This window comes from Acinonyx jubatus, chromosome A2 (genome assembly GCF_027475565.1).
Source record: "Acinonyx jubatus isolate Ajub_Pintada_27869175 chromosome A2, VMU_Ajub_asm_v1.0, whole genome shotgun sequence".
In the NCBI taxonomy this organism is placed as follows: Eukaryota; Metazoa; Chordata; class Mammalia; order Carnivora; family Felidae; genus Acinonyx; species Acinonyx jubatus.
In genome coordinates, this window is record NC_069383.1 from 126,362,608 (window position 1) to 126,389,050 (window position 26,443).

General features: G+C 35.0%; 1 protein-coding gene across 1 annotated transcript in view; it reads right to left on the minus strand.

Moving 5' to 3' along the window:
- PPP4R2 (protein phosphatase 4 regulatory subunit 2) overlaps window positions 1-26,443 on the minus strand; it is a 52,776-nt gene that overhangs the window by 12,819 nt on the left and 13,514 nt on the right. Inside the window, exon 3 of the mRNA XM_027042484.2 lies at window positions 4,581-4,751. Coding sequence (XP_026898285.1) covers window positions 4,581-4,751 — 171 coding nt within the window. The remainder of the gene's footprint in view (window positions 1-4,580; window positions 4,752-26,443) is intronic.

The window sequence follows — 26,443 nt, forward strand, 5'->3', positions numbered from 1 at the left end:
ATTAAAACTTATCTTAGTCTGTTTAAATGTTTTTATCACTAAGATGTACAAATATTCTGAATGCATACCAAGGTATTCAGTTGGAAAGAATGCATTCAGAAAAAGAAAATGCACATTTTATTCAGGATCTAAGATAAGAATCAGATAACTTATTATCTTACTCTTGTAATACAATAAACTTTCCTCATAAAGAAGATAAAGGAATATAAAATATAACACAGGCCATTCAAGTAAAAAAACTAAGCGATAACCGTAAAATCAGACACCCTATTATGAAAAATGCTAAAAGAGCCAGCTCGCTTTTATTTTATGCATAAAGATGTGGTTTTTACTGTATTTTCTATTAATGGCTATATTCAGTTAACAGAATTACTTAAATCTGACCTGAACTATTTAGATAAAAACTAACTTAAATATATCTTAATTTATCAAAGGCTAAACGGGTTGTTTGGTTTACTCTTAGGTCCTACAAAAGTCAGAAATGCCACGTGACATTTCCTTTTTACAGAAAGCAAGATGCTCTACCTGTACTCAGGCTTTAATATTTGTATAAATATACACATAAACATTCTTAGGTATATATTTCCTATCTCAAATCCAACGTTAGAAATCCTGACACTGAAAACATCAACGTAAAATTATAAGTACAAACAATTAAGAAAACGAAGAATCTGCACCATTCCCCATCCCAAACTAAGTCCGTAGCAACTGTCAACACTTTTAATCAAGTTAAATCATCTTTTACAGTGCCTACAGCAGGCTGATTTGTCACTGTACTTTTATCAAACAGAAAATGTCAAGAAAAAATGAAGAGTTCTGCTATATACTACCTTTCGATTTAAAACATTTTATTAGACATCAAATCAAATATTATTACCAAAGGACAAGACAAAGTGGTGGTAGAGCAAGGAGGGTAGGTTACTAAATAATTTCAATTCTCAACTATGTTATGCTAAGTGAAAGAGATCAAAGAAAATAAACACAGCTACAAGATTTAATATGCTCAACACAAAAAAAAATGCAAAAACTTTTTTTTCCCTAACTAGAGAAGAAAGAAAATTCAGCAACCAACAGGTCAAAGAGAACAAAGTAACAAAAGACTAGAACCCATCTTCTCATCCCTGAGTAATCTCAAGCTAAGTGTAAAGCAACAATACAAAATCAAAACAGGAGTGTGTTTTACATCTATGATGCAGATAGAAGAGTATAAAAATCTCATATACGACCTTTAAAAAAGGTATGAAGAGGCACACACTCAAGTGCAGAAACTTAGTATCTGTATGTATGCGACCCACATGTAAAACAATTAGTGTGAAGTTTTTAGGACTAAGAAAAATCTGGTCAGTCATGTATGTTAAAGTAACTTTAGAGAACAAATTCAATATTCAGAAAGACTATCATGTCAAAAGTTGAAAAGCACTCCTCTGTTGTAACTGACTGTACCTGCCTTACAGATGATAGAACAATTAAAAGATTTTTTTAGGCATCAAATGGTTATGTATTTCTTCCAGACATGCTCATAAATACATAGCCATACTATATTAGTCAACTACCCACAACTGAAACTCACTGCTTATTTTAGAAAGGCCTTAGATCTAACACCATTGACAAAGGAGAAGCAAAGACACACAGTTAATTTGTATTCATTCTTCTTCCACTTCAGTCATTTAGAGGACATATAACTATCTTTTTTAAAACTACCAGAAATGTAAATTACATTCTTTCTACCCCTTGAAGTCCCTGTGTACTATTATAGGAATGAACTACCAGAAACAAAATATAAATATAGAAGCATGCTTTTGTTCTTTTCATCCATTTATTCAGTACTTGTTTGAAAACCTACTATGTTCAGGCATTGACTATTCTAGGCCTTGTTTGGAAGACACTTAACCCTGTGTCTGTAACCCCTTACAGTTCAAGAAATCAAGCCAACAAGTCAATCGACAATTACCACTTCAAAGAGGGAAAATTTAAGTGCTGACAATATAGTGAAATAATTTTGGAAAACGGATACTCTATTTTATAGCTAAATACTATGAAGCATTTACAACAGAGCTTTTACTAATTAAAAGCAAAACCAAAACAATAAACTTACCAGTGAGAAAATCGCCTCGAAGTAAGAAAAACAAGGGTATGAAACAATTTATAAGAGCCAATAAACACTTAATAAGATGTTCAATTTCACTTGCAGTCAAAGACACACAAACCTATGCATATACACACACAAACTAGTGAATAATTACAGTATCTGCACTTTCTCACACATGGAATGACAAATTAACACATTTTGTGAGGTTAATTTGGCAGGATCAGTAAAAATTTAGGTATGCATACACTCTGACCTATCAATTCCATTTCTATAAATCAAAAGGAAAAGCAACAATCTACATATACATTCAATGTGTGACACTCATCAACACAAGAAGGTATGTATACAGACGCTCACTACAAGCACTACCTGTAGAAGTCAAAAACACCCACCACCAATGGAAATAAGGCAAATGAATTTTAACTCACTTGTATAATAAAAAATAATGCAGCTATTTCAAATACATAGACAACTATAAATGCACTGAGACAGTGATATCAAAGCTAATCTTAGAATGGAAAATACAAATAGCATGACATGATCCTACTTTTTTTTTTTTATGGACTACTCCTATGACACCTGAGGATCTTTTTGAAACCATGACCAAGTATCATTTTTGTTACTTAAAAGATGACCTATTATAATAGCAAAAAGGTATACTAGAAAGGACAAATCCTCAATCTGGCTGAAAAAGACCAAAGTGCAATTTTAGCCACCATTCATAGCAAAATTTTTAAAACAGCATTTGTATGTATTCAAAGCATGTAAATAAAATTGAGAAAAACCATAAACACATTTCAATATGCCAATATATGATAATATAGACAAAAAAGCTTAAGTAAAAACTGAAAATTATTTACCACTGATTAATAAGACTTGGATCCTGCCTGATTAGGGAAAAGGATTCATAACTACTATTCTGAAACATCAAATTAAAAACAATGTAAGTTCAAAATACTTACAGTTCAAGGATGAAAAATGTTTTAAAAGCAATTACATCTTAAGTATACTTAGGTATTTAAATGATTGCTCAAATCATTTTCAGAAGTCAATTACCTATTTTATAGACTAAGAGATTATAAATATTTAGATTTATTTAATAACCTACCTATCCAGTCCATTTTAATTTGAAAGAAAGAAAAATGGTATTACTAATTGAGAATCAAAAGTAAATTAGCTTAACATTAACAATGCAGTAGTATATGTGGTATCACTTGTTTTACCTTAACTCTTATTTTTAAATGGTAGCCATAACTTACTAAAAGTTACCATAACATGTAAATACTATCTACCTATACACTATTTATAAATATCCCCAAAAAGCATTCTTACCGTGAGTAACTCAGATCAAGAATACATCTTATGCAACATACTTCTAATATATAGCATGTGACTTTCTTTGGTATGAGCATTTAAAATATACTATTATTAAAAAAGAAATTAATGAATACAGATAAGTAATTTTCAGTACAGTACAAAAGTACAACAGGGTACAAAGTCAAAATAGGTCTCCCTCCCACCCCAAACCCACAAAGGCAGTTCAAACATACAGCCGTAAATTCTACCCCCAAGGAAGTATTTTAGTGACTTATCTCAAACCAAAGCCGAAGGATGTGTTATTTTAAGCAAAACTCAAAGGCACAAAACATAACATATAAAGAATTAACTGAATTACACTATCTTGGTGCAAATCCATGTGTTTAAATATCTGAAGGGAAAAAATGAGACTGTTTATGCTACCTAAAAATACTTACAAATGAAACTCCCTAGCCCAAATATGAATTCAGTTAACATATCCACAGTTCATTAAATTTGGTATTGCCAACCCACACTCCAAACTGCTATTGCCAATGTAAATACTGAACAATTCAACTTCACAAATACTTCTTCCCTTCAAAAGGAACCCCAATACAAAGTCCTAAAAAGAAAAATATTAAAATGACACAGAATATGACATACAGCAACATTTTTTAAAATAGTAGGTTTATTTTAGTGCAGTGTATCTTTTCAATGCAATGTTTTACAAAGGGCTAAGAACAGTTACTTCTTACTTGGGAGTAAAAGGGGAACTCCAAAAAAAATTTTTTAAGTAAAAAATTCCAAGGGGAATATGTACATAAATTGTTATTTTTCATTTTCAAAAAGGTGTCATTTATCTCAATGATATACAGGTTCTAGATAAAATATAATGACTTATAGTATCACATATAAAATGGAAAGCAAAAACTAACATATTTCCTCCATGTTTTCACTGTCATACCCATTTAAAGTTCAAATGCCAATGATACCCATAAAGGTAGTTCAAGTTAAACAAATTAAATACATTAAAATGCTGTAATTGTTTTAAATACTTGTAAGCTAAAAATCATAACTACTAAATGTCACCAAAGACACAGAACTTATTTAATGGATAATCAATGAACAAAGCGTAAATAAAAATCCATAATGTTCTGCTAAAAAGTAAACCTTTAAAATAGTATTAAGTGCATACCCATTAAATCCAGTGACAATTTTCAGTATTCTTTCCTTCATTTCATCAAAGGGAATATATTCGACATTAGGGTTGGGAGGACCTCTTGGTTCAGGAGCTGAAGTTCGAAAATCATCCATCACTTTCTCCAGTTTGAAAATAAAATAGCCTTTAAATTGGGACCACTGAATCCTATAAGCAAAAACCAAACAAAACAAAACAAAACAAAACAAAACCAGTATCATGTAGCTTTATAACTCTTCAACACAAACCACAAACACAGAATTTATCATGACACGAATGGTAACAAAATGAAGATCTGAATAAGTAGCAGTGAGAGTATCTTTTTCAGTAACATATACCAGGACTGCATCTGATGAATTTGACTCAGAAGCTCCAAACTAGTTATGTCCAATTCTCCCCACTCCTGACCCAAACGACACCCAAATCTCTAATAAAAAGCTTTAAAAAGAACTACCTCAGGCTGAAAGGCTACTGTGTGCTATGTCTCATTACTAGCATTTTAAAACAGTTTTGTTTTGACTCTATTGCTCATAACAAACCTAACCAGGGAGGTGTTACTGTCCCATCTTAAATAGGTTATTAGAAATTAGAGCAAGTTCACATTTGTAATTTTAAATAAAGAAATCAAAATGACTCTATAAGCTTCTTGTCTTTTATCTATGTTAAACAGCAAAATAAACTTCAATTTCTCCTTTAACTTTCAGCTAGTATTTTCAGAATCTTATGTCTTTTAACAAAGTATATATATCACAGGTTCTATACAATATGTATCTACAAAGTAAAAATACATAATTTCTTTATGTGCTTTTAATATCTATTCATTTACTAATATAAATATATTTTTATTCCTATCCTCTCACATTTTCCCACTAATATAAAAAAAAAAATTGGGATGCTACCTGCCTAAATAGTCTAAATTCCAGGAGAGCCAAAAATCAGGAATGTGAACCAATTCCCCACACAGAAAGTAAAACCATTAGTGGCAGCAGATCAATCTTAAGCAAAATAAGGGGGATGCTAATCTGCGATCACCTTTCCCTTCCATCCACAATCCTAAAAACCAGGACAGCTATTCTCAAAGTATAGTCGAAGAGGCCAAACTTTTTTTTTTGTTTTTACCGTGTTAACATTTGTCTTGGTAGTGCAAAAAGAGCAGTGGGAAAATGAAGATACTTTAGCACAAATCAAGGTAACAGTACAAAACTTGTATCTACTAGTAGTCATCATCTTCTTCACCACCAAATTCACAGTAAAACAAAAACCCTTTCACTTAATGTTTAATAAAACAAAAAAATTACTCATTTTATTAATTCTCAACCTCTGAATACACATCTTTCTAATATGCTGAGTAACAAAATGAAAAGTATACATAAAAAAACTTCTGCTGCATAGGAAAATACTACAGACACGTCAAGGAACAACAGCTGAATACTGTTGCCAGTGGAACTAGCTGCTATCATAGAAGGCCACTTTTGCTTGAAAGGACTGTCAAACAAATAAGGCTATTTCAGAACAAGAGAATGTGGTGGACATTTTCTCAAAAATGAATGACTTGAAGAGAAAGAACTAAAATATTTGTGGTCAACAATAAAATGTGAACTTCAAAACAAAAAATGAAAATTCTAGAAAATGCTTTTCAGTGTGAGCTGAGGTTTCGTATACGTTCCCAGGACATTTCAAAATCAGTCACTGTTGACGTCAACAATATTATGTGACAGCAAAAAAAAAAAAAAAAAAATTACACTACATCAAAATCAAAACCTTTTTGTGTCTCAAAGGACACTATCAACAAAAGTGAAAATGCAACCCACAACATGGAAGAAAATACTTGCAAATAATCTCCCCCATGAGGTATTATTACTATCCAGGAGGTAAAAACAACTCCTACAACTCAGCAGGAAAAGGGCCACAATCCAGTGAAAAAAACGGGTGAAGTATTTGAGTAGATATTTCTCCAAAGATATACCAATGACCCATAAGCACAATGCAAAGATGCTCAACATCACTAATCATTACAACATACATCAAAACCATGAGACAGAACTTCACATCCATTAGGGTGACTGCATTCCAAAAAAACAAAAACAGAAAGTAACAAGTATCTCTGCTGAAGATGTAGAGGAACTGGAAACCTTGTGCACTGGCTGGTGGGCATGCAAAATGATGCAGCCACTGTGGCACAGGATGGTGATTTCTCAAAAAAAAAAAAAAAAAAAAAAATCAAAGAATTATTGGATGATCAGTTATTCCATTTCTGAGTAGATACCCAAAAGATGTTTGTACACCAACTCACAAAGCAGTAATACTCACAATAGCCAAAAGGTAGAAACTACCATCAGTCAACAGAAGAATGGATAAACAAAATATGGTATATATACAAACAATGGCATATTATTAGGACTTAAACTAGAAGGAAATTCTGGCACATGCTACAACTTTGATTAATCTTGAACATAATATGCTACATGAAATAAGACAGACACAAAACAACAAATTTTATGGTTTCACTTATATGAGGGATCTAAAATGAATTCAAAGAGGCAAGGAGCAGAAAGGCATTAGCCAAGAGCTGGGGGAAGGGAAGGGTGAGGTGTTACTGTTACATGGGAACAGGGTGTCAGTTTGGCAAGACAAAAAAGGCTTGGACATGGATAATGAAGATGGCGGCACAAGCTCTGAATGTATTTAAAGTCACCAAATTATACACTTAAAATACTAAAATTTTTATATGTATTTTACACCAAAAGTGTTAGAAAATGAACAAAAGACCCAAATAGGCATTTCTCCAAAGAAGATAAATGGCCAAAAAAACATGTTAAAAGATGCTTAACATTATTATCCATTAGGGAAACACAAATCAAAACCACAAGACATTATTTCACATCCACTAAGGGGTGTATAATGAAAACAGATGGACAATAACAAGTGTTGGGGAGGATGTAAGGAAATTGGAAATCTATACATTGTTGGAGGGAATGCAAAATGCTATAGCCACTGTGGGAAAATAGTTTGGCAGTACCTCAAAAAGTTAAACACAGAGTTAACACGTGACCTGACAATTCCATTCTATTAAATGAGTTAAATTACATGGTATATAAATGGCATTGACACTAAAAAATTTTGTTGAGGATGATTAACAAAAGCTATTTGCACGATCACCTTTCTTCCATTCCCTGGTCTATTTTGGGAAGGGGAATTCAAGGTTTAACGAGCAGAGGCAGCATATTATAATTTTTGACATGCCTTATATTAATTTCTGATTAACATACAATTGCCAGTGGTTACTACAATTTATCTCTAAATTTCACTAGGCTCCCCAGAGGAATTCACCAAGGAAGATTACTGAAAGAGAACACTTATGCTTTTTATTTCTTAAATTAAAAATTTTATAGTTTTAATAAAGCCACTAAGTAATAATCTACATTATGAATTAGGATTTCTATACACACACAGGAGTTTTCCCCCCATCTTTCCATTAACCACTTGTCAATCCACCCAAGATTTAAAAAACAAAAACAAAAAAACCCAAAAAACCCACAAACACAAACCCCAAAAAACAGCCACACACATTAACGGAAAAGATACAGCCCACACAAGCAAACTATGGGGATATTCAAAAAGTATCATGTTAACTTACCAGCCAAGAATAAGTCTCATAACTAAATTTTGTAAATACTGTATTTTAAGAATTAGATCCAAGAGACGCAATTCAGAAGTTACTACACCATATAAAGATGAAAAACCACTTCTGCAGAATGTTGAAAGGTGCAACTTTTTGTTTCACTACAACTACATGATTAAAAACAAAAACACGGGGCGCCTGGGTGGCTCAGTCGGTTAAGCGTCCAACTTCGGCTCAGGTCACGATCTCACGGTATGTGGGTTCGAGCCCCGCGTCGGGCTCTGTGCCAACTGCTCGGAGCCTGGAGCCTGTTCCAGATTCTGTGTCTCCCTCTCTCTCTGACCCTCCCCCGTTCATGCTCTGTCTCTCTCTGTCTCAAAAATAAATAAACGTTAAAAAAAAAATAAAAAAACAAAAACAGAAAATGCTTCCCTGAATATTATATAATTTGACCACAAAAAACAGGCCATGATCAAATCAATTAAGAATCTGGCAACAAAAAAATTTTTTTATTCAGAATGTACTCACTGGTTGAGTAGAAACTAGAAATGAACAACAAAAACACCTTATTTTTCAAATGAAAATAAAATTGTTCTAAACAGATGCTCACGAAACAAACACATTTTCAACTTTAGAATCAATTCCTCCACATAAAAAATTTCCAAAGAGTAAAATACAATTTAATCTACTTTGCTAAGATTAACTCAAGAATTTACTGAAATTTATTACTCTTTTTAAAGTAACCTCATCTCCCTTCATTTTCTTATCTTTCCATTTTTCTCTTTACGCAGTTTCTCTTCTAGAAAGGCACAACTCACATCACTAATGAAGATATCCGTCAATAAAACATCACACACTTTTTTCCTCTATAGGAACTTACAAGTCTATTCCAAAACAAACATGTTTCCCTCACAATTCTCGAGTTAAAGGTATTTTTTTGAGGCTCAAGGGCAGAAAAGCCATCTCTTATTTTCTCAGCTGGTTCTAAAACATTTTAGTGACCAGTGACCACCATCTTTTAATTTGCTGCCTCTTACAGTTCCAAATTCTATTAAGATCACTCCTACTCAGCCTTACTGGTTGCCACACAATGTGTGGGAAGCTAACACAAGACAGCACAGGAGAGGCCTATTACCTCCAAGGGATACCAAATATTACACCATTTGGAAATATCAAAAAGGGAATATGGGAAGAATGAATAAAAACAAAAAAATTAAGGAGGCTGATCAATCACACAAGGTGACAGGCTTATAAAACAATCTTCAAAAGGCAGCTATTTAAGTCAGGTGACAAAGTGTCAGAATTTTTGCATGACAGGAGAGAGCAAAACTAAGTAAATTTAATCTGAATATTCAATCACATGAGCAAAATCACATGGCAAAAATAAGAGTACATTGTGAACTGCTTACACAAAATGACAAGATTTTTAAGAACTTTAAAATACAAATTACTAGTTCAAGAGAACCTTCCCTTTTCATCATGATTATACCATATATTATACTTCATCAATTAACTGAGGGAATAAAATACAGAAGAGAGACCAGACATAGACGCAACACAAAAGGAAACTAGGTATATGGGAAAGGACAGATTAATCAGGAAATACCCTAAGAAATTATAGGACTAGTATAAAATTTTACTAGAGTGTAAAAACAATTTTTTCTGATTAATGGTACAGTCATAAAAAATTAGAAAACAGAAAATAAAATGAAAACTGCCCATAAACTGCTCATTAATCATTATTAAAGTACATTTTAGTGTATTTTTCACTAAACTTTGTTCTACTCCTTTATTAAAATTTGGCATCCTTAGTTTGATATCCTTCTTTCCCTCCTTATTCACTATATAGGTATTGTCACATGATCAACAGTCTTTGCAAGAAGGATTTTTAATCTGTATCATATATAGTTGCACTATTATTTATTTAATCGCCACCATTTTAAGAAGAGCTGGGTTTGTTTCCAGCTCATTACAATGAGAAGTAATTGTGATTAACATCCTAATGGAGGGATCTGTTTTATTACTTTAGGATAGATTACCATCAGTGGAATTACGGAGTCAAAACTTTTAAAATATAAATAGCAACTTTTGATACATACTTTCAAGAGCCTCTCAGAAATGCTGTACTACTGTATAGGGCCAACAGTATATTAACACCTATTTCACTCAAATATTAAAATCTTTCAAAACTCCTGTTAATTTAATAGTAGAAAAACACTTTAATATGCACTTCATTCACTGCTAGTAAACCTGAGTATTTTAACCTATGTTCACTGTTCACAAGAACATTCTTTTGTGTTTGAACAGGTTCTCTGCAATCCTCTCATCCTGGGGTTCTCAACTTTGGCTTCACTGACACTGTGAGCCTGATCATTCTTGGTCACAGGGGAATGTCCTGTGTACTATAGGATGCTGAGCAGCATCCATGGCCTCTACCGCTAGAAGTCAGTCGTACCCAATCCCCACTCTCAGAAGTTATGACAACCATAAACGTCTAAAAATATTACCAAATGTTACCTAGAAGACAAAAATTGTTCCCAATCAAGAACCACTGTCCCTCCCTATCCCTTTAAAATATCTTTTTCTTACTCACAGAAAAAGGAAATTACTATGTGACATTAAGTGTGAACATAACTTTCAGATTCCCATTCTGTACTGACTGCTTAAAATAATGAAAACTTTTTATATAAATTTTGAAGTGACACTAAAATATTTATCTAATTGTTCCTATTTTGAAATTACCCTTCAAATGTTACACATTTTCTTGCACAAACACTTATCTGAAGGTGGCATGGTATGTACCTGTTCCAAAGCAATACATTTCTTTCTAACACAAACACTGAAAAGTGAATCTTTCAAATTAAGAGTACTAAATATCTCAGGTCGCCTGGGTGGCTCAGCTGAGATGTTTAAGCTTCTGACTTGACTCTCGATTTCAGCTCTGATCATGATCTCACCATGGTGAGATCAAGCCCTATGCTGAACCTGCTTGGGATTCTCTCTCTCTCTCTCTCTCTCTCTCTGCCCCTCCCCTACATGCACGAGCTCTTTCTCTCAAAATAAACATTAAGAAAAAAGAGTACTAAAAATCTCATGATAGTTGTACACATCAAGGATCCAATCTGATGGAAAAGAAAGCTTCAAGAGGTAACACAAACGTTCAGGTAATACCTCAGCATGAACTTGGGTTTCTTCTTTGGCAACTTTTACATTCAATGATAAGGATTCTAACATGTCTAAAGAGTCAAGTTACTTTCCTCCACTCACCCATCTCTCCCTACCAATTAAAACAAAAAGCTGAAGAAACAGTGTATTCTGATTAGCTTGATTTATACTTAACTCTGAGCTAACCCCTTTAACCCCTTACTGAAAATCTTTCTAAAATTTATTACTATACAAACATGAACCCTTCACTCTCCCATAAAAACAGCTAAATCAAACAAAAATACATCTCTAACAGCACAGCTCAGGCTGAAGAAAGCCAATTCAGAACTCAGAGGGTACTGAGGTTTTCTAATAGCCCTAGCTTAATGGCTGAGGTGGATCTACTCTGCCCCTTCTAGGAGGGGCTGGTCACTCTTCTCTCCACTTTCACCACTACTGCTATCACTTTCACCACAATTCATAAATTAACAACTCCAAATTCCCATCCACAGGAAATGGTCCTTTTCTCCACTGCTACATTTGCCAGAGCCTAGGTAGGCCCGGGGCCCTTTTTTCATTCTACCAACTCATACTATACATCTAAGTCAACAACAGCCCAGAAAAAATACAACCTGATCTTCCACTCATATGACTTTAGAAAACAAGATACAATGACAATAAACAAATAAGACATCAGAAACTACTGGTTGTAGAGATTTAGTGATGGTACAACAGAATCTAAAGAAAGGAAACATGAAATGTAGGCTTAGAGCTATCTAGGAAAAGCTTCAGGACAAAATGGGACTGTAAGCTAGACCTTAGAAGGATGAGTGGAGTATGGAAAAACAAAGTGGAAAGATACAGGACCTAAAAGTAGAAGACACTTTAATGAGATCAAATTTCTCAAACTTACCATTAGTGACATTTTGGGCTAGACAGTTCCAAGTTATAAGAGAACTTCCTGTAGCACTCCCACCCTGAGTGATCACAACCAAAAAGGTCCCCAGACAATGCCAAATGAACGGGGGGGGGTACTGCCCCCTCAACAAACACACTTAGTACTAATGCAATACACAATTCCTTTTTTTGAGGACTACATTGGTTCCTGAAATTTAGTAAGGCTGGAAAATGGTAACTGCAAGATCAAAGACTCACAAAATTTGAAGAATAAAATAATATGCATATATATTTTTCAATGGCAGAGACAATTTCTAAAATGCAGAGGATTCATTTAAGAAATGAATAAAATGTTCTTTAACATTAAAATCTACCTCATGAGTCACTTCCAACTGTACGGGAAAATGTGCTGTGAAGATCTGACCTTAATTTTTCTCAGGTGTAGTCTTCTGCATATTGAGAAAGGTAGAGGTAAAAAACCAACAACAAATCTTTCTACCCCGACTCAGAGACAAACTCATCTGCTGCAAAACAAAGAATCAGTAATTGTTTGGGTTTTTTCTAAGAAGACTGCAATATATTCTATACAGTAAATGATTAAGGCTTTACAATTTGTCATTGAAATATAAAAATGAGGTTACACATCCACAGGTGGCAGGAGATTACTGTACATTTTAGTACCCAGGTTTCATCCTGGAGAATCTTTAAAAAAATTTTTTTAATGTTTATATATTTTTGAAAGAGAGAGACAGCACATGAACAGGGGAGGGCAGAGAGAGAGGGAGACACAATCCCTAAGCAGGCTCCAGGCTCTGAGGTGTCAGCACAGAGCCCGACACCGGGCTTAAACTCACAAATGGCGAGATCATGAACTGAGCTGAAGTCAGACACTTAACCGACTGAGCCACCCAGGCGCCCCTCATCTTGGAGAATCTTGAGTTTGAAGATGAGGCTCAAACAGTCTTAAACAGTATTTGCAATAGTGGCTTTTAATTGTCTGATACGTGTCTATTTTGTGCTGTATCACATACAGATTATTTTTACTCATGTTTTGAAATATGCCCCAGAGTTATGTGCTACTCTAAAATTACTAATTAAATAAAAATCTAATTACTTAGCATTTTTCTATTTTCTATTTTCTACATACTCCCCAAAGGAAGAAAAAACATCATTAAAAGCACAGCATCTAGTGCAAGAACAATTTATACTCTGGTCTAAGAACTGTCTCAACGTGTGGAAAACAAACACATGACACTGAAATAGACAACCCTTCTTGAGAATGTCAACCTATATATAATGAAACCAAGAAAATAAACTGGAAGCTAGGCTGAGTTCAAATTTCAGCTCAGACTTTTCACTTCATCGAAGACAGATAATCCCTCCTTTGTTTCCCCATCTGTAAAATGGAAATAACTGTACCTACTTCACAGAACTGCTGTAAGGATTAACATTGCTGTAAGTAGAGTGCTTGTTAGCAAAGTAATGCACACCTAGGAAACACTCAATGATTGTTTTTCCTCAAGAAACTTGAACAGGGAGAGCAGCTGCGAATTACAGCAGAACCGTGCAGAGAGCTTTCCAAGTGGCATTTACTAAGAAAGAATTGGAACAGTGAGCAAGACCTGTTAGACTATAACAAAATGGCTGGGCTAAATCTTATGTACTACCACATAATAGATTATAACAATTTCAGGCAATCTCTCTGGCGTAAGAATATGTCTTTATTCCCTTCATCAGAGACAGGAAAAATTTTTTAACCAATATTCCTCCCTCCACCATTAACAAAACTATTCCCTTAAAGAAACTAAATAAATGAAGTGTTGCAGCTAACAGATAAGAAGAGAGAATAGGAAAAAATAATCTATATGTCACTTAGCATTCTCAAACCTTAGCTAGTTATATTTTTTACAGTTCTTGATGAACTAGAAAATATTTCATATATTACATTTGCTCCAAAAATTCTGATTCCACCATGATCTCCAATCCACCAATCCTACCACTTTGATATCCTCCCCTGGATATCCTCCCCTTTGATATTCTCTTCATTACCCAGATTAAATTATAATACTCATTATAATCACCCCCTTACATACAGCTGACTCTCTAGTTTCTCTTTGCCTTCATTGTACTCACAAAATCAACTCCACTGATTAAAGGTAATCCCCACCACATGTGTGCCCGTTCATTGGTGCACAGAAAGAGGAAGACAAAAGTTATAGAAAAAGGCACCACCATGCTGGTTAGACTCAAGTACACTATTAACGCTGACAGATAATACATGTCCCTAGTTTATTCACTCTCAGACCCTTATAGGTAACTATTTTATATCTTCTCTCCTCAAATCCCCATCGAGTTCTTCACCATCACAGACTCTTCCTGTTTTACTTACAAAACTGAAGCAGTTAACAAAATTTCCAAAGTTCTACCACATTTAACCACCTACTATCAGGATCATATACACACACCTTGAATTCCCTCCCGTAATCACAGATGAACTATACATTCTCTCATCTATTAACTTACCAGATTCTCCATTTGTGCACCTAAAAGCTTCAGTCATGTAATTCCATCTTTCTCCTACTAACTACATTTATATCTACTTTTTAATATCTAATAATTTCCACTATACCATGGAAATATATCAGTATTTCTCCCATCTCAAAAAATCCTCTTTCCTCCACTGACCCACCTATCCCCCACATCATTTATTTGTTTTCCTTGGCAGGAAAATTCCTTAAGAGTTGTCTCCCTCTCTCTCTCAAATTCACTCCAATCAAGCTTTCAGCCGCACCACTAAAATTAATCTGATCTTAACAAAGTCATCAATGACTTCCCATATTGCTAAATCCGAAGTTCAATTCTCACACTTCATCCTTAGTTGCTCTAAAAGAGTATTTCACACAGCTGATCACTGTTTCCTAATTATTTTCTTGGGTTTTCTTTTAACTCACTGGTCTTTGCTGCTCATTTTCCTTTGCAAGTTTCCCAAACTGCTTAATTCTGGAGTGATCCAAAGCTCAGACTATCTATCTACATTTGGTGATCTGATCCAGTCTGGAGATTTTAAATACCATCTATATGCCAAAACTATACCTCCTGATCTCCACAGTCATCCATCCAAGCACCTGCTCCACATTAACATTAACATTCATCATGTCCAAAACTGAACATGCTTTTCTTTCCCAAATATTGCCCCTGCCACAGCCTTTTCCATTTCAGGTGTAACGAAATTCCATCTTCTACACTTAGGGGAAACCCTTGAGTCATTCTTGACTCCATTCTTTTTCTCATACACCACAGCCTATCTACAAGGAATCTTGTCAGTTAAACCTTCCAGATATATATATAATGAAGGTGACTAATCCTCACCACCTCCTGCTACCCAAGCTACTATCAATCTTCAATAACCTGTGCTTCTAGCTTATTTTACATAAAGTGCATTTTCAGCACAGCCGTTTGTAAAACAATCCTAACACTTAAGTCTGATAATGTCACTTCTCTGTTCAAAACTACACAATGTCTTCCAATTTCAGTCACAGTAATGGCCGAAGTCCTTACAATGGTCCACACTGCGTTACATAAGCTAACTCCAATCCCCTTTACGTCTCTGACCTCCTCTCTCTGGTCAGTCTACTCCAGTAGCCTCCTTATTAGTCTGTGAAAAGGCAGGACACACTCTTACTTAAGGACTTGTACACTGGAAGATTCCTCTCCCTGGAATGCTCTTCTTCTATAGGAGGGTTATTTTGACCACTGCATTTAAAATTACAAGTACCTCTTGGGGCGCTTGGGTGGCTCAGTCGGTTGAGTGTCTGACTTCAGCTCAGGTCATGATCTCACTGTTTCGTGAGTTCAAGCCCCACATCAGGCTCTGTGCTGACAGCTCAAGAGCCCGGAGCCTGCTTCCAATTCTGTGTCTCCCTCTCTCCGTGTCTCTCTCCCCCTCACACTGCCTCTTACTCTCAAAAATAAATAAACGTTAAAAAAAAATAAAATTACAAGTACCTCTTGACCCTTAACTCTCATTTCCCTTACTCTTCTTATTCTTCCATTGCCCTTACAATCACATAACATGCAATTTATTACATTTACTATGTGCCCACATATTTCTTCACCTAAATATATATCACAACTACCAGAAATATGTTTGACAAATAGTTAAGTGCTCAGTAATTATTTGGTGAATATCCTGAAGCATGCTTTGGTGGGAATAATGCAACCCAACTACAGTATGGAAAAAATCAGGAAAATACCACTTTCCAAACAGATTTGGAAGCACTATATGTGCAACTGTTTTTGCAAAAGGAGTACAGATTCATATGTGAACTGCAATATATAATAAAAACACACAACCATCAATGTCAGACACTGGTCTAAGCACTTTGGACATATTAATTCAATCCTTACAACCACCCTATGAGTTAGGCAATATTACTTCATCAATCTTACCATCAGCAGGCAACTAAGAAACAAAGACGTTTAATAACCGGCCCATGGTTGCACAACTAGTAAGTGGCAGAGCCAGGATTTTAACCTAGGCATTTGGCTTCAAAATCCATACTCCTAGAAAGTCAGGACATCTAGTTACAGGCAAAGAAGAAAAAAAGAAAAAAGAGAAGAAAAGAAAGAACGTAAGAAAGGCAACGCAAATATGCATCTGTATGCTACTGTGCAGTAGGAAAAGATACCAAAAAAAAAAGTCTAGATGCCTCATAGAATTCACAATCTAAGCAAAAAAGACAGCAAAACATCACTTCTCGGCCTTTTGGCTAAGATCAAGTGTAAAAAAGACAGCAAAACAAAATCTACATGCAATAATGATGGAAGCAATCACTAAGTACTGGAAGTGGGCTAAAGACTTATCTACCTGGAGTAAAGTTTTCCAGACTTAGTACAGATCTTAAAAAGATGAGCACAAAGGAAAAGAGACTGTTCCAGGGAGAGGCAATAGTAAGCAAAGTCACTGAGATGAGAGAGCATGATCCACCAGAGAACTGTAAGTAGTTTAGCAAAGCAGAAAAAAACAAAGGGAGCAAATTAGGGAATATCACGCTAAGCAGAGACACAATCATATGCATCTTAAAACATAATAAAGATCTTAAATTTTAACTTAAGCAAGGAGGAGGGTGCATAAAAATTTTAAGCAGGGAAATAACGTGTTATTTACATTGTAGCATGTCCATGGCTAGTAGCATAGAGTAGACACTAAACAGGGCAAGCAAAACTGCATTTTAAGAAACCATTTAGAAAAGCCTATACAGAAACTCAGGCAAGATGAGAATGATGGATAATGTCTACAGAACCATAACCCAATGTTTGAGAATCTCCCATGTCCATTCCCACTAACACTGCCCTATTTCAAGCTCTCATTTCCTCTACCTTAAAGTCCAGTAACTCAACTGAATTAGACACTAGTTTCCCCAAGGCAAAGCTCTGCTTTCTCTCTCTTCTGCTAAAAAAAAAACCTTCAATAATTTCTAAGGTCTCTCTAAATGCAAAATTCTTTGTATCGGCAAGATACTCTGATTTGTCTCAAATACACCTTCATAACCATTCACTTTTTCCTGACTATCCCTTTGCTTATTGTTCCCTCTGGCGGAATTGAGCTTAACTGCCTCTGGTATCAAAGTTTTCCCTAATCCTCAAAAATCAACTTGTTACTCTACTTCTCTCAAAGCATTTTAATTGCTCCCTTAAAGCAACTATTACCTTCTGCCCCAGACCATTTTTCCCCCTTAAGAGGTACTAAGAAGCTAAGCATCATGCAAGAGAATTTATCTTTGGGGAGGGAACCGTCTTTTGTTATGAGAACATTCTGGTAAGAACTTAAGCAAAAGCTATCCTTCAAATTGTAAGCATTTCAACAATTCAGAGATCCTGGTAAGGACAATGAATTTCTCATAATAAAAGAACAGGAGTTGTTTCCCCCAAGTCACAGTTATAATCTCCTACCAGTTTTAAGGTAGTAATTTTAATACTTTACCTGTATAAGGAACTGGGGATACTGTATATGCACATATGCTGATTATAGCATACACCAATTGAGTTGGTTCCCCAGCCACTTTCTAGGAAAGGGATGTAATACACAAAGATGGGCCTCCAAGAACCAACTGTTTCCCTGTCCATGTTACCTGCCTCCTCCTCTAAAAAAGAAATGGATCAATCCTGGGTTAGGCCAATTGGACATTTTCCTCCAGAAATGTGAAATATGGAGAGAACACACAATGGAAGTTATTGGACTAAATCACCCGTTTGGCAGGAATCCGAAGGAGAGATCCAGCAACTTCTATGGCGGAGGCCCCCAAGGTACCCCATCGTCCTATCCTTGGCTTGGTAGTTTAACTCTCCCTGTGATTCTAAATTCTATCTACCTCAGTATCTTTCCAAAAAATCTTTCTCTTCCTTTCTCACTTTCTTTTGGGCTTAAGAGAACCAAAATCAGTTTGTCCTGCTTGCAAGCAAGATAGTTTTAAATGAATCTGATGCTTTCAAACAGCTATTTTTCTTTTGAGGACTACATCCTTAAGGCTCTATCTTTAAGTAGAAATCTGAGCTGAGAAAAAAGTCTCTTCGGTATTTTCAAACTACAACTTAAAAGTTTACTTCTTATGGTGTAATATTTAAAATGCTATGACACTAAAAAATTAATTCAAGTCTAAGGGGACGTCCCCAAATGAACCATTTGATCATTCAATCTAGCAGCCTACCCACAGTATTCAGGCAATTTGGGTTTTAGTTTTGTTCTCTGCATGTAACCCTCCAGAATGTCAAAGATCCTATATGATGTTATATACACTGACCACCTCTGTATGAGATTACTGCCAATAAAGTAACTTTATTGCTATTTGCTTCTTTATTTGCACCTTATCCCTTGATTATGGTTTGAATTTTATCTTCTCCAATATAAATATCCAGTGTTCAAAATACATAAGGTTCCTGCATCAGCCCTAAAAACATGATTCTCCTAGATCAGAAATTATAGCTGAATTCATAAATGAATTCATATTTATGAATTTATTAAGTATGAAGAAGGTTGTACATTTCAGCCAATCGTATCTATGTTTTTTCTTTTGAAGGGAAGTATAAAAAGGTTAATTGTTTAAAGTCAACAAAATTATAAACTGAATTAAGCTGAAACTTTCTGAGAAATAAAAATATTCAAACTAAGTATTAGAAAGCAAAGTTGATCCTAGCAGTATTTTTAAAGGGCTATTCATGAATAATATGAATTTAATTCCTTAGAAAACAAAGGTTTACGCTCAAGTATGCTTCAGTTTTTCCATAAAAGTTTTTTATGATTTTTTTCTTTTAAAGCTACTACTAAATTCTCACTTCTGTTTTGCATTTTACTGAAATGAATATAAAAATTCAACACATCTTGGGGCACAGAAATGGAAGGAACTGTCACTTCTTTCTTTTATGAATAACTGCACTGTTCAAATTGCTTTACAAGGGTATCCTACTTTTATAATAAAAACAATACATTTTAAATACCCAGCCACATTTCTTAACACTCCATGCCTAACATCAGTAAGAAAATCAGTTATTTTAAAAATTAGTCCATTTAGAAAACTTCATCCCATCAACATGATTCTGTAAAGTTGTATACTGTTCAACTATAAATTTTCAGAAAGTAAAATCTCTTAACATTTACAAATAAGGATATGATTTTATTCACAAATCCTCATAACTTGAAGAACTTTTGAAAACTACCAACTAAATATAAAAGCAATATAAACTTATGTTTCTTATAACTTTTTATAACTTGAGATATGCCAATAATTAAATCAATCTTATACTGAATGAATGATTCTTCCAAACCGTACGAGCTATCCAATACACTTAAATATGTGCTTTTCCTAAAACTTCAAAGAGGTAATAACAGCACTATATTCACCAAATCTAAGTCAGGATCAACTGTGAGATTCCCCATTATTTTAAGAATTCAACACCACTAACTGGTGTTTGAAAGACATTCAATTTCAGAGATATTAAAATATGGAAAAAACATATCAATGAAGAAAATTCATTGAAATTTTATTCTTAAAATGTTTATTTGGGTAGCAAAGAAAATCTAAGGTTAAACCTTTATTTTAATAAAATTTGTAATTATGTCAAAATTTTGAGAAATATATGGAATTGATATATACATAGAAGAAAAAAGCAGAAATTTAAAGCAATTTCAATTTTACTCCCATGTAACCTAACAAAGTTCTACTGCACCTCATACATTATGAGGCTAGTATCTCTGGAAACTAAAACCTTTCCCTCCCTACCCAAAATTTAAATACAGAAAAGTATGACAAAAATTATTATGGATTAACCTCTTCAATACCTAATTAGTCTTAGGCTCATAGCATAGGTTAATTCAGGAATCAAATGACAAAAATTACTAACTTAAGTAACTACATTTAAAGTTTCCACCTGTCCTAACTTTAAAAATGAAGTTAACGTGTCTGATACACGGGAATGCTGATAAAAGCAACAAGCATCATATAAATATAAATATAATACCTTACTGCCAAAATAATAAACAAAAGCAACTGTGGTTTGTTTGCTCACTAATGCATTCCCAGCAACTAGCACAGTACCTAGCACAGATTATATGTTGAGTATTTGCTGACTTAAGTAACATCTCACAGAGATGTTAAGGAATGAAGGAACACTAAACAAAAAATGCACAATCAGAAATTACACAAAAACTAAGTGGTGAAAAAATAACAAAAGGAACTTTTGCATTCAGTGAATTTCACACCAGCATATCTTATACAGAATGTCACACAGTATGGATTATCACATAGTATGTTTTCAATAAATCCCAGTCCCTTCTCTTTCCCATTTTCTTTTAAAGAGAATGTACCTAAAACATTTACTTCACAAAACTGAAAGAAATTCAAAAACTTCAAGAATGCATCTCTATAAAACAATCCACACCTGAATTCAATCAGTAGCTATAAAAACAGAGAAAGATGCACTAATTGCACAAATCAGTTGCAAATGTTATGGACTGAATGTGTTCGCCCAAAATTTTTATGTTGAAACCCTAACATACAAACTTACAGTATTTAGAGATAAGGTCTTTGGGAGGCAATCAGGTATAGACGAAACCGTGAGGATGCGACCCTAATGATGGGGAAGGGGACGGGAGGGGGGAACAGCAAGCTATTACACCTCCCTTATCCTCTCTTCCCACAGTGCATCTGAGGACAAAGCAAGGTGGCCTTCTGCAAGGCAGAAGACAGCCCTCAACCGAAGCCCAAATATGCTGGCACCTTGATCTCAGATATCCAGACTCCATAACTTTGAGAAAATAATGTTATTGAAGCCATGTGATCTATGATATTTTGTTCTCGTAACCCAACATAAGACAGCAAGTCTATTACTGAAGAAACAGTGACATATGACACAGAAGGATATAAAGATCAAAAACCAAATTATGATCTCTAAAGAGCCTACCTAGCTAGCCAGGAGAAATAATATCTGTATTAATATATCCATAATACACAGCAGAAAATGGTAAATGGAGAATTTATAACAGCAAAGTTACTATCTTTTTTGAAAACCTGGGAAGGCTTAGACACAAGCAAAGGTGACAAAGGATAAATAGAATCTAGACATAGGGAAAATTAAAAGGGAAGAGAAAGCAAGCTTCTCTCTCTCTTACATACAGAAACCTTATGATTTGGAAACAATAGTTTCTATTATTTTCTCAAGTTAAAATATTTCTTTAACAGAAGAAGACAACATTTTGATTTTTCTTCCATTTACATATATTTAATCCAGCTCCTATTTCATGCCACATTCTCAGTAAGGGAATTTCAGCCCCCTTAACACTTGGGGAACCACAAGTATAAACAGATTAGTAAGCAAACAGCTACAACAGAAACGTGATCAATGCATGTCAGAAATACGGTAATTTCTATTAAGAAAAAGGAATCTGAGAAAAGCTTTTCCGCAGATTGCTATGTATTTGAATTGAGCTATCTGAACAATGTTAAAAGACAAGTGGAGGTCATGCCACGAGGAAGAACAGAGGCAACCAACAGAAAGACGCTATTAGAATTTAATACTACTAGCAAAAGAGAGCACTGCATATTCAGTGAAATGCAAATAATATGGAGAAGTTACAAATGGTGGCAAAACATAAGACTGAAAAGGTAAGATGAACCCAAATCAATAAAGAATTTTTTTTTAATTTTTTTTAATGTTTATTTATTTTTGAGACAGAGAGAGACAGAGCATGAACGGGGGAGGGGCAGAGCGAGAGGGAGACACAGAATCCGAAGCAGGCTCCAGGCTCTGAGCTGCCAGCACAGAGCCCAACGCGGGGCTCAAACTCACAAGCTATGAGATCGTGACCTGAGCCGAAGTCAGACGCTTAACCGACTGAGCCACCCAGGCGCCCCAATAAAGAATTTTAAAGAATAATCTCAATGAAAGAATGATAAAAAAGGAATGGTATTAACTAGTAATGCTAAGAAGGGTGACTTCAAAGGGAACAATGGAGAATGACTATACATCCTAGTTAGAAGAGTCCTGGTCTACATCTGTTCATCCGGTGTTCCATCCAGTTTACCATTGGTACTGTATTTAATGAAGTATTAGTAATTACATTAAAATATGCAAGTTTAGTAGGCCTCTTCACTTTGTACTTCCAGCTGCTGCTATGATCTTGTCGGCTTGTTTATGAAATGCATGTATAACATAGGCCTCACTTTAATGTGCAGTTAAATATGAAAGATGACATAATTTACCTTTCACTTACCCCTTTCTGATTCAATGTACCTAACCCTACCCTCTCAAGGTATATGCAGAGTAGCTAATGTTAACACACAAAGCCAGTACAGCACCCTTTTAATGAAGTGAGGAATTAAAGCTTCTCTCTCCCCTATGTATATGAGTCCCATGAAGCTAATGGATGTATTTGTGAAATTTATATAGGTCTCCACCCCTAATTCCTAACAGAGCTCCTAAAACCCTTGAAAATAGGGGTATTAGGACAATCTTTTGTTCTACTATTTAGTCTTTTGCCCCAGTTCCCAATATAGAGCTCCTAAAATCTTCAGAATTTCCTGAATAACAGAAACCGTTTTTGTTCTGTTAAAAATTTTTAACATTTATTTATTCTTGAAGGAGAGAGAACATGAGCAGGGGAAGGGTAGAGAAAGAGTGAGGGACACAAAGCATGTGAAGCAGGATCCAGGCTCTGAACTGTAAGTAAGCATAAAGCTGAGTGTGGGGCTTGAACTCACCAACCAACTAACGATCATGGTCTGAGCCAAAATTGGACACTTAACCAACTGAGCCACCCAGGCGCCTGAAACAGCTAAGGTAACTCTTGGTGGGCACCTGGTTGGGGGTGTGTCATCACAAAGACCAAGTTGGGATCAGTAGTTGGGAACTTTCAAAAAAAAAAAAAAAAAAAAAAAAAAAAAAGAAGTTGGGAACTTTCAGCACCGCCCCCTCCCTATTATCCAGAGAGGGGAAAGGGGCTAGAAGTGGAGTGAATAATCAATCAGGTCTACATTATGGAGCCTCCATAAAAACCTACAAACTATGGATTCAAAGAGCTTCCAGAATCATGAACAAGAATGCATCCACATGCTGGGAGGGTGATGCACCCCACACTCCATGGGGACAGAAGCTTCTATGTTCAGGACCCTGCTGGACTTCACCCACTGTATCTCTGGCTGTTCATTTGTATCCTTCAATACCCAGTGTAATAAACTGGTCGTCTAGTTAAGTAAACAGTTTTTTTTGAATTCTGTGAGCAGCCACTCTAGTGAATTAATGGAACCCAAGGAGCAAGCCATGAAAACCTCTGTTTAGCCTGCTACTCAGAAGCATGGGTAACAAGCTGAATGCTGATTGGCATCTGAAACGGGAGAGAGAGAGTCTGAACTGAATTGAATTGTAGGACACTCCGCGGTGTCACAGAATTGCTCGGTGTGGAGAAGAAAAGCCCACACACGTAGTGTCAGAAGTGTTTTGAGGCTGAGAGTAAAGGAGAAACAGAATTTTCTGGGCAACATTTGATTAAAGACATAACTTTTAAGATTTCCATCTACTGAACATCAAAAAAGGTAACACTTTAATAATTAGACTATAACTCTTTCTCAAGTAGTATCTACTTCTCAAATTGAAGTTTATGAAGTTTCTCAAATAGAATTCTGAAAGGTAAAGCTAGAAGCTATGGTTAAACTCTTGATCCTACCCACCATTGTTTTTATTTTACAGGTGAAAGAACTATAAAACACATTAAAAAACAATTTTTTAAAAATACTTATTTAGTTTTGAGAGAGAGACAGACAGCAGAGTATGAGCAGGGTAAGGGCAGAGAGAGAAGGAAACACAGATCCAAAACAGACTCCAGGCTCTGAGATGTCAGCACAGGGCCCGAAGCGAGGCTCGAACTCATGAACCACCAGATCATGACCTGTGTTGAAGTCGGACGCTCAAACGACTGAGCCACCCAGGTGCTCCTAAGACACATTTTCAAGTTTGATGTATGCTATTTCCTATGGAGCAGAATCTTTCAATCTCAGCATCATTGACATTTTGGATCTGATAATACTTTGTTGTTGGGAGTTATCTTCAGCAGCAACCTTGGCCACTACTCATTCCGTGGCAGTAGCATTCCCCCACTAGTAACAACCAAAAATGTCTCCAGTCATTATCTTCGTAGGCTAAGAACCACTGATGTATATTTTTAAAAAGGTAAGTGAAGACATACATTATAGAATTAAATGCAAATTCAAAGAAAAAGCCCACATCTCAAAATCTCAAACATCTGCAATTACTTTTACTTCTAATTATTGCAAAGTCCTATAAGCTTACATAAACACCACAGGTAAGATTAAATATTTTACTTACATTTAAAAAAAAGTATGTATTTATTCAAAACTAAAGATAGTAGGAACAATCTTAAGACGTCCATTTTTGTGAGAAATAATTTCATTCTTTCTGCTTGAGTATGACTGACATTTGAAATCTCAGAATGCCCTCAGTATTCAGTCAACCTAAGAGCAGAATATAGGTTTTTTTTCCCTTAAGCTAAGTGGTTTGTTTTGGCCAATTCACAAAGAAACAGGCGAGAACCATACTGCGAAAAAAAATTTCTTTTATAAGGACAAAATTTCAAACACAGTCATTAAAATTGAAGACACTGCTCAGACTATATATTTGAAGTCACTGTTACTGATAAATATGACTACTTGTCTAGAGAGTGTAACTAATAAGACAAACACCAGAAATAACAATTCAATCCACCAACCACATTTGCTATACAGTCATGACCATCTTTTTAAAACAACTTGCTGCTTGAAGACTCGTAAACTCAAATTATTCCTAACACAGTAAAATATATAATTATTTAGGGGCACCTGGGTGGCTCAGTCGGTTAAGCATCCGACTCTTGATTTCAGCTCAGGTCATGATCTCGTGGTTCCAGTGTGTGAGTTCTAGCCCCATGTTGGGCGTCACACTGACAGCAGACAGCCTGCTTGGCTCTCTCTGCTCCACCCCAACCAGCATGTGTACTTTCTCTCTCTCTCAAAATACATAAAAAGTATAATTATTTAGAATCAACTTTATCAGGATACTTAACATTTTTATCAATAAAAATCTGAAAACCAAATCATAACCTCATAAATGAGGACAACAGAAACTATAAATGATAACAAATGGAAAGATGCAGACACAAAATAAAACAAGTTAAAGTTAGATACTATTTTTTATCTATCAGATTTTCATATTTAAAAGCCTAATAATGCTCAGTGCTGTCTGCGGTAGAGAGATAAGTTGCACACCCTGTTGGTATAAGCATAGGTTGAAAAAATTTGGGGGAAGGCCAACTGGCAATACCTGTCAAAATAATAATATAGACTTCAACCTATAGATCCCATTCTTGCATCTGTGCCAGCATAAATATGCTCACTTAAACACTGTTTGAATTGTCTGTAAATATAAACAACCTAAAGAATCATCAAAGAAGGGCAGGTTAAATTAATTACAGTATACCCCAAACAAAGGACTAGTATGCAACCCATAAAAACAATAAGGTAAACTTAAGTGTTTTGATAAGAAAAGACAGCCAATACAGCAAGTATTCTGCAAACTGCAGATGTTTGGTATTAGGTGGTTTTTTTTAAAGAATCAACACATACATTTATATAACATAGAAAAATTCTGTTAATAT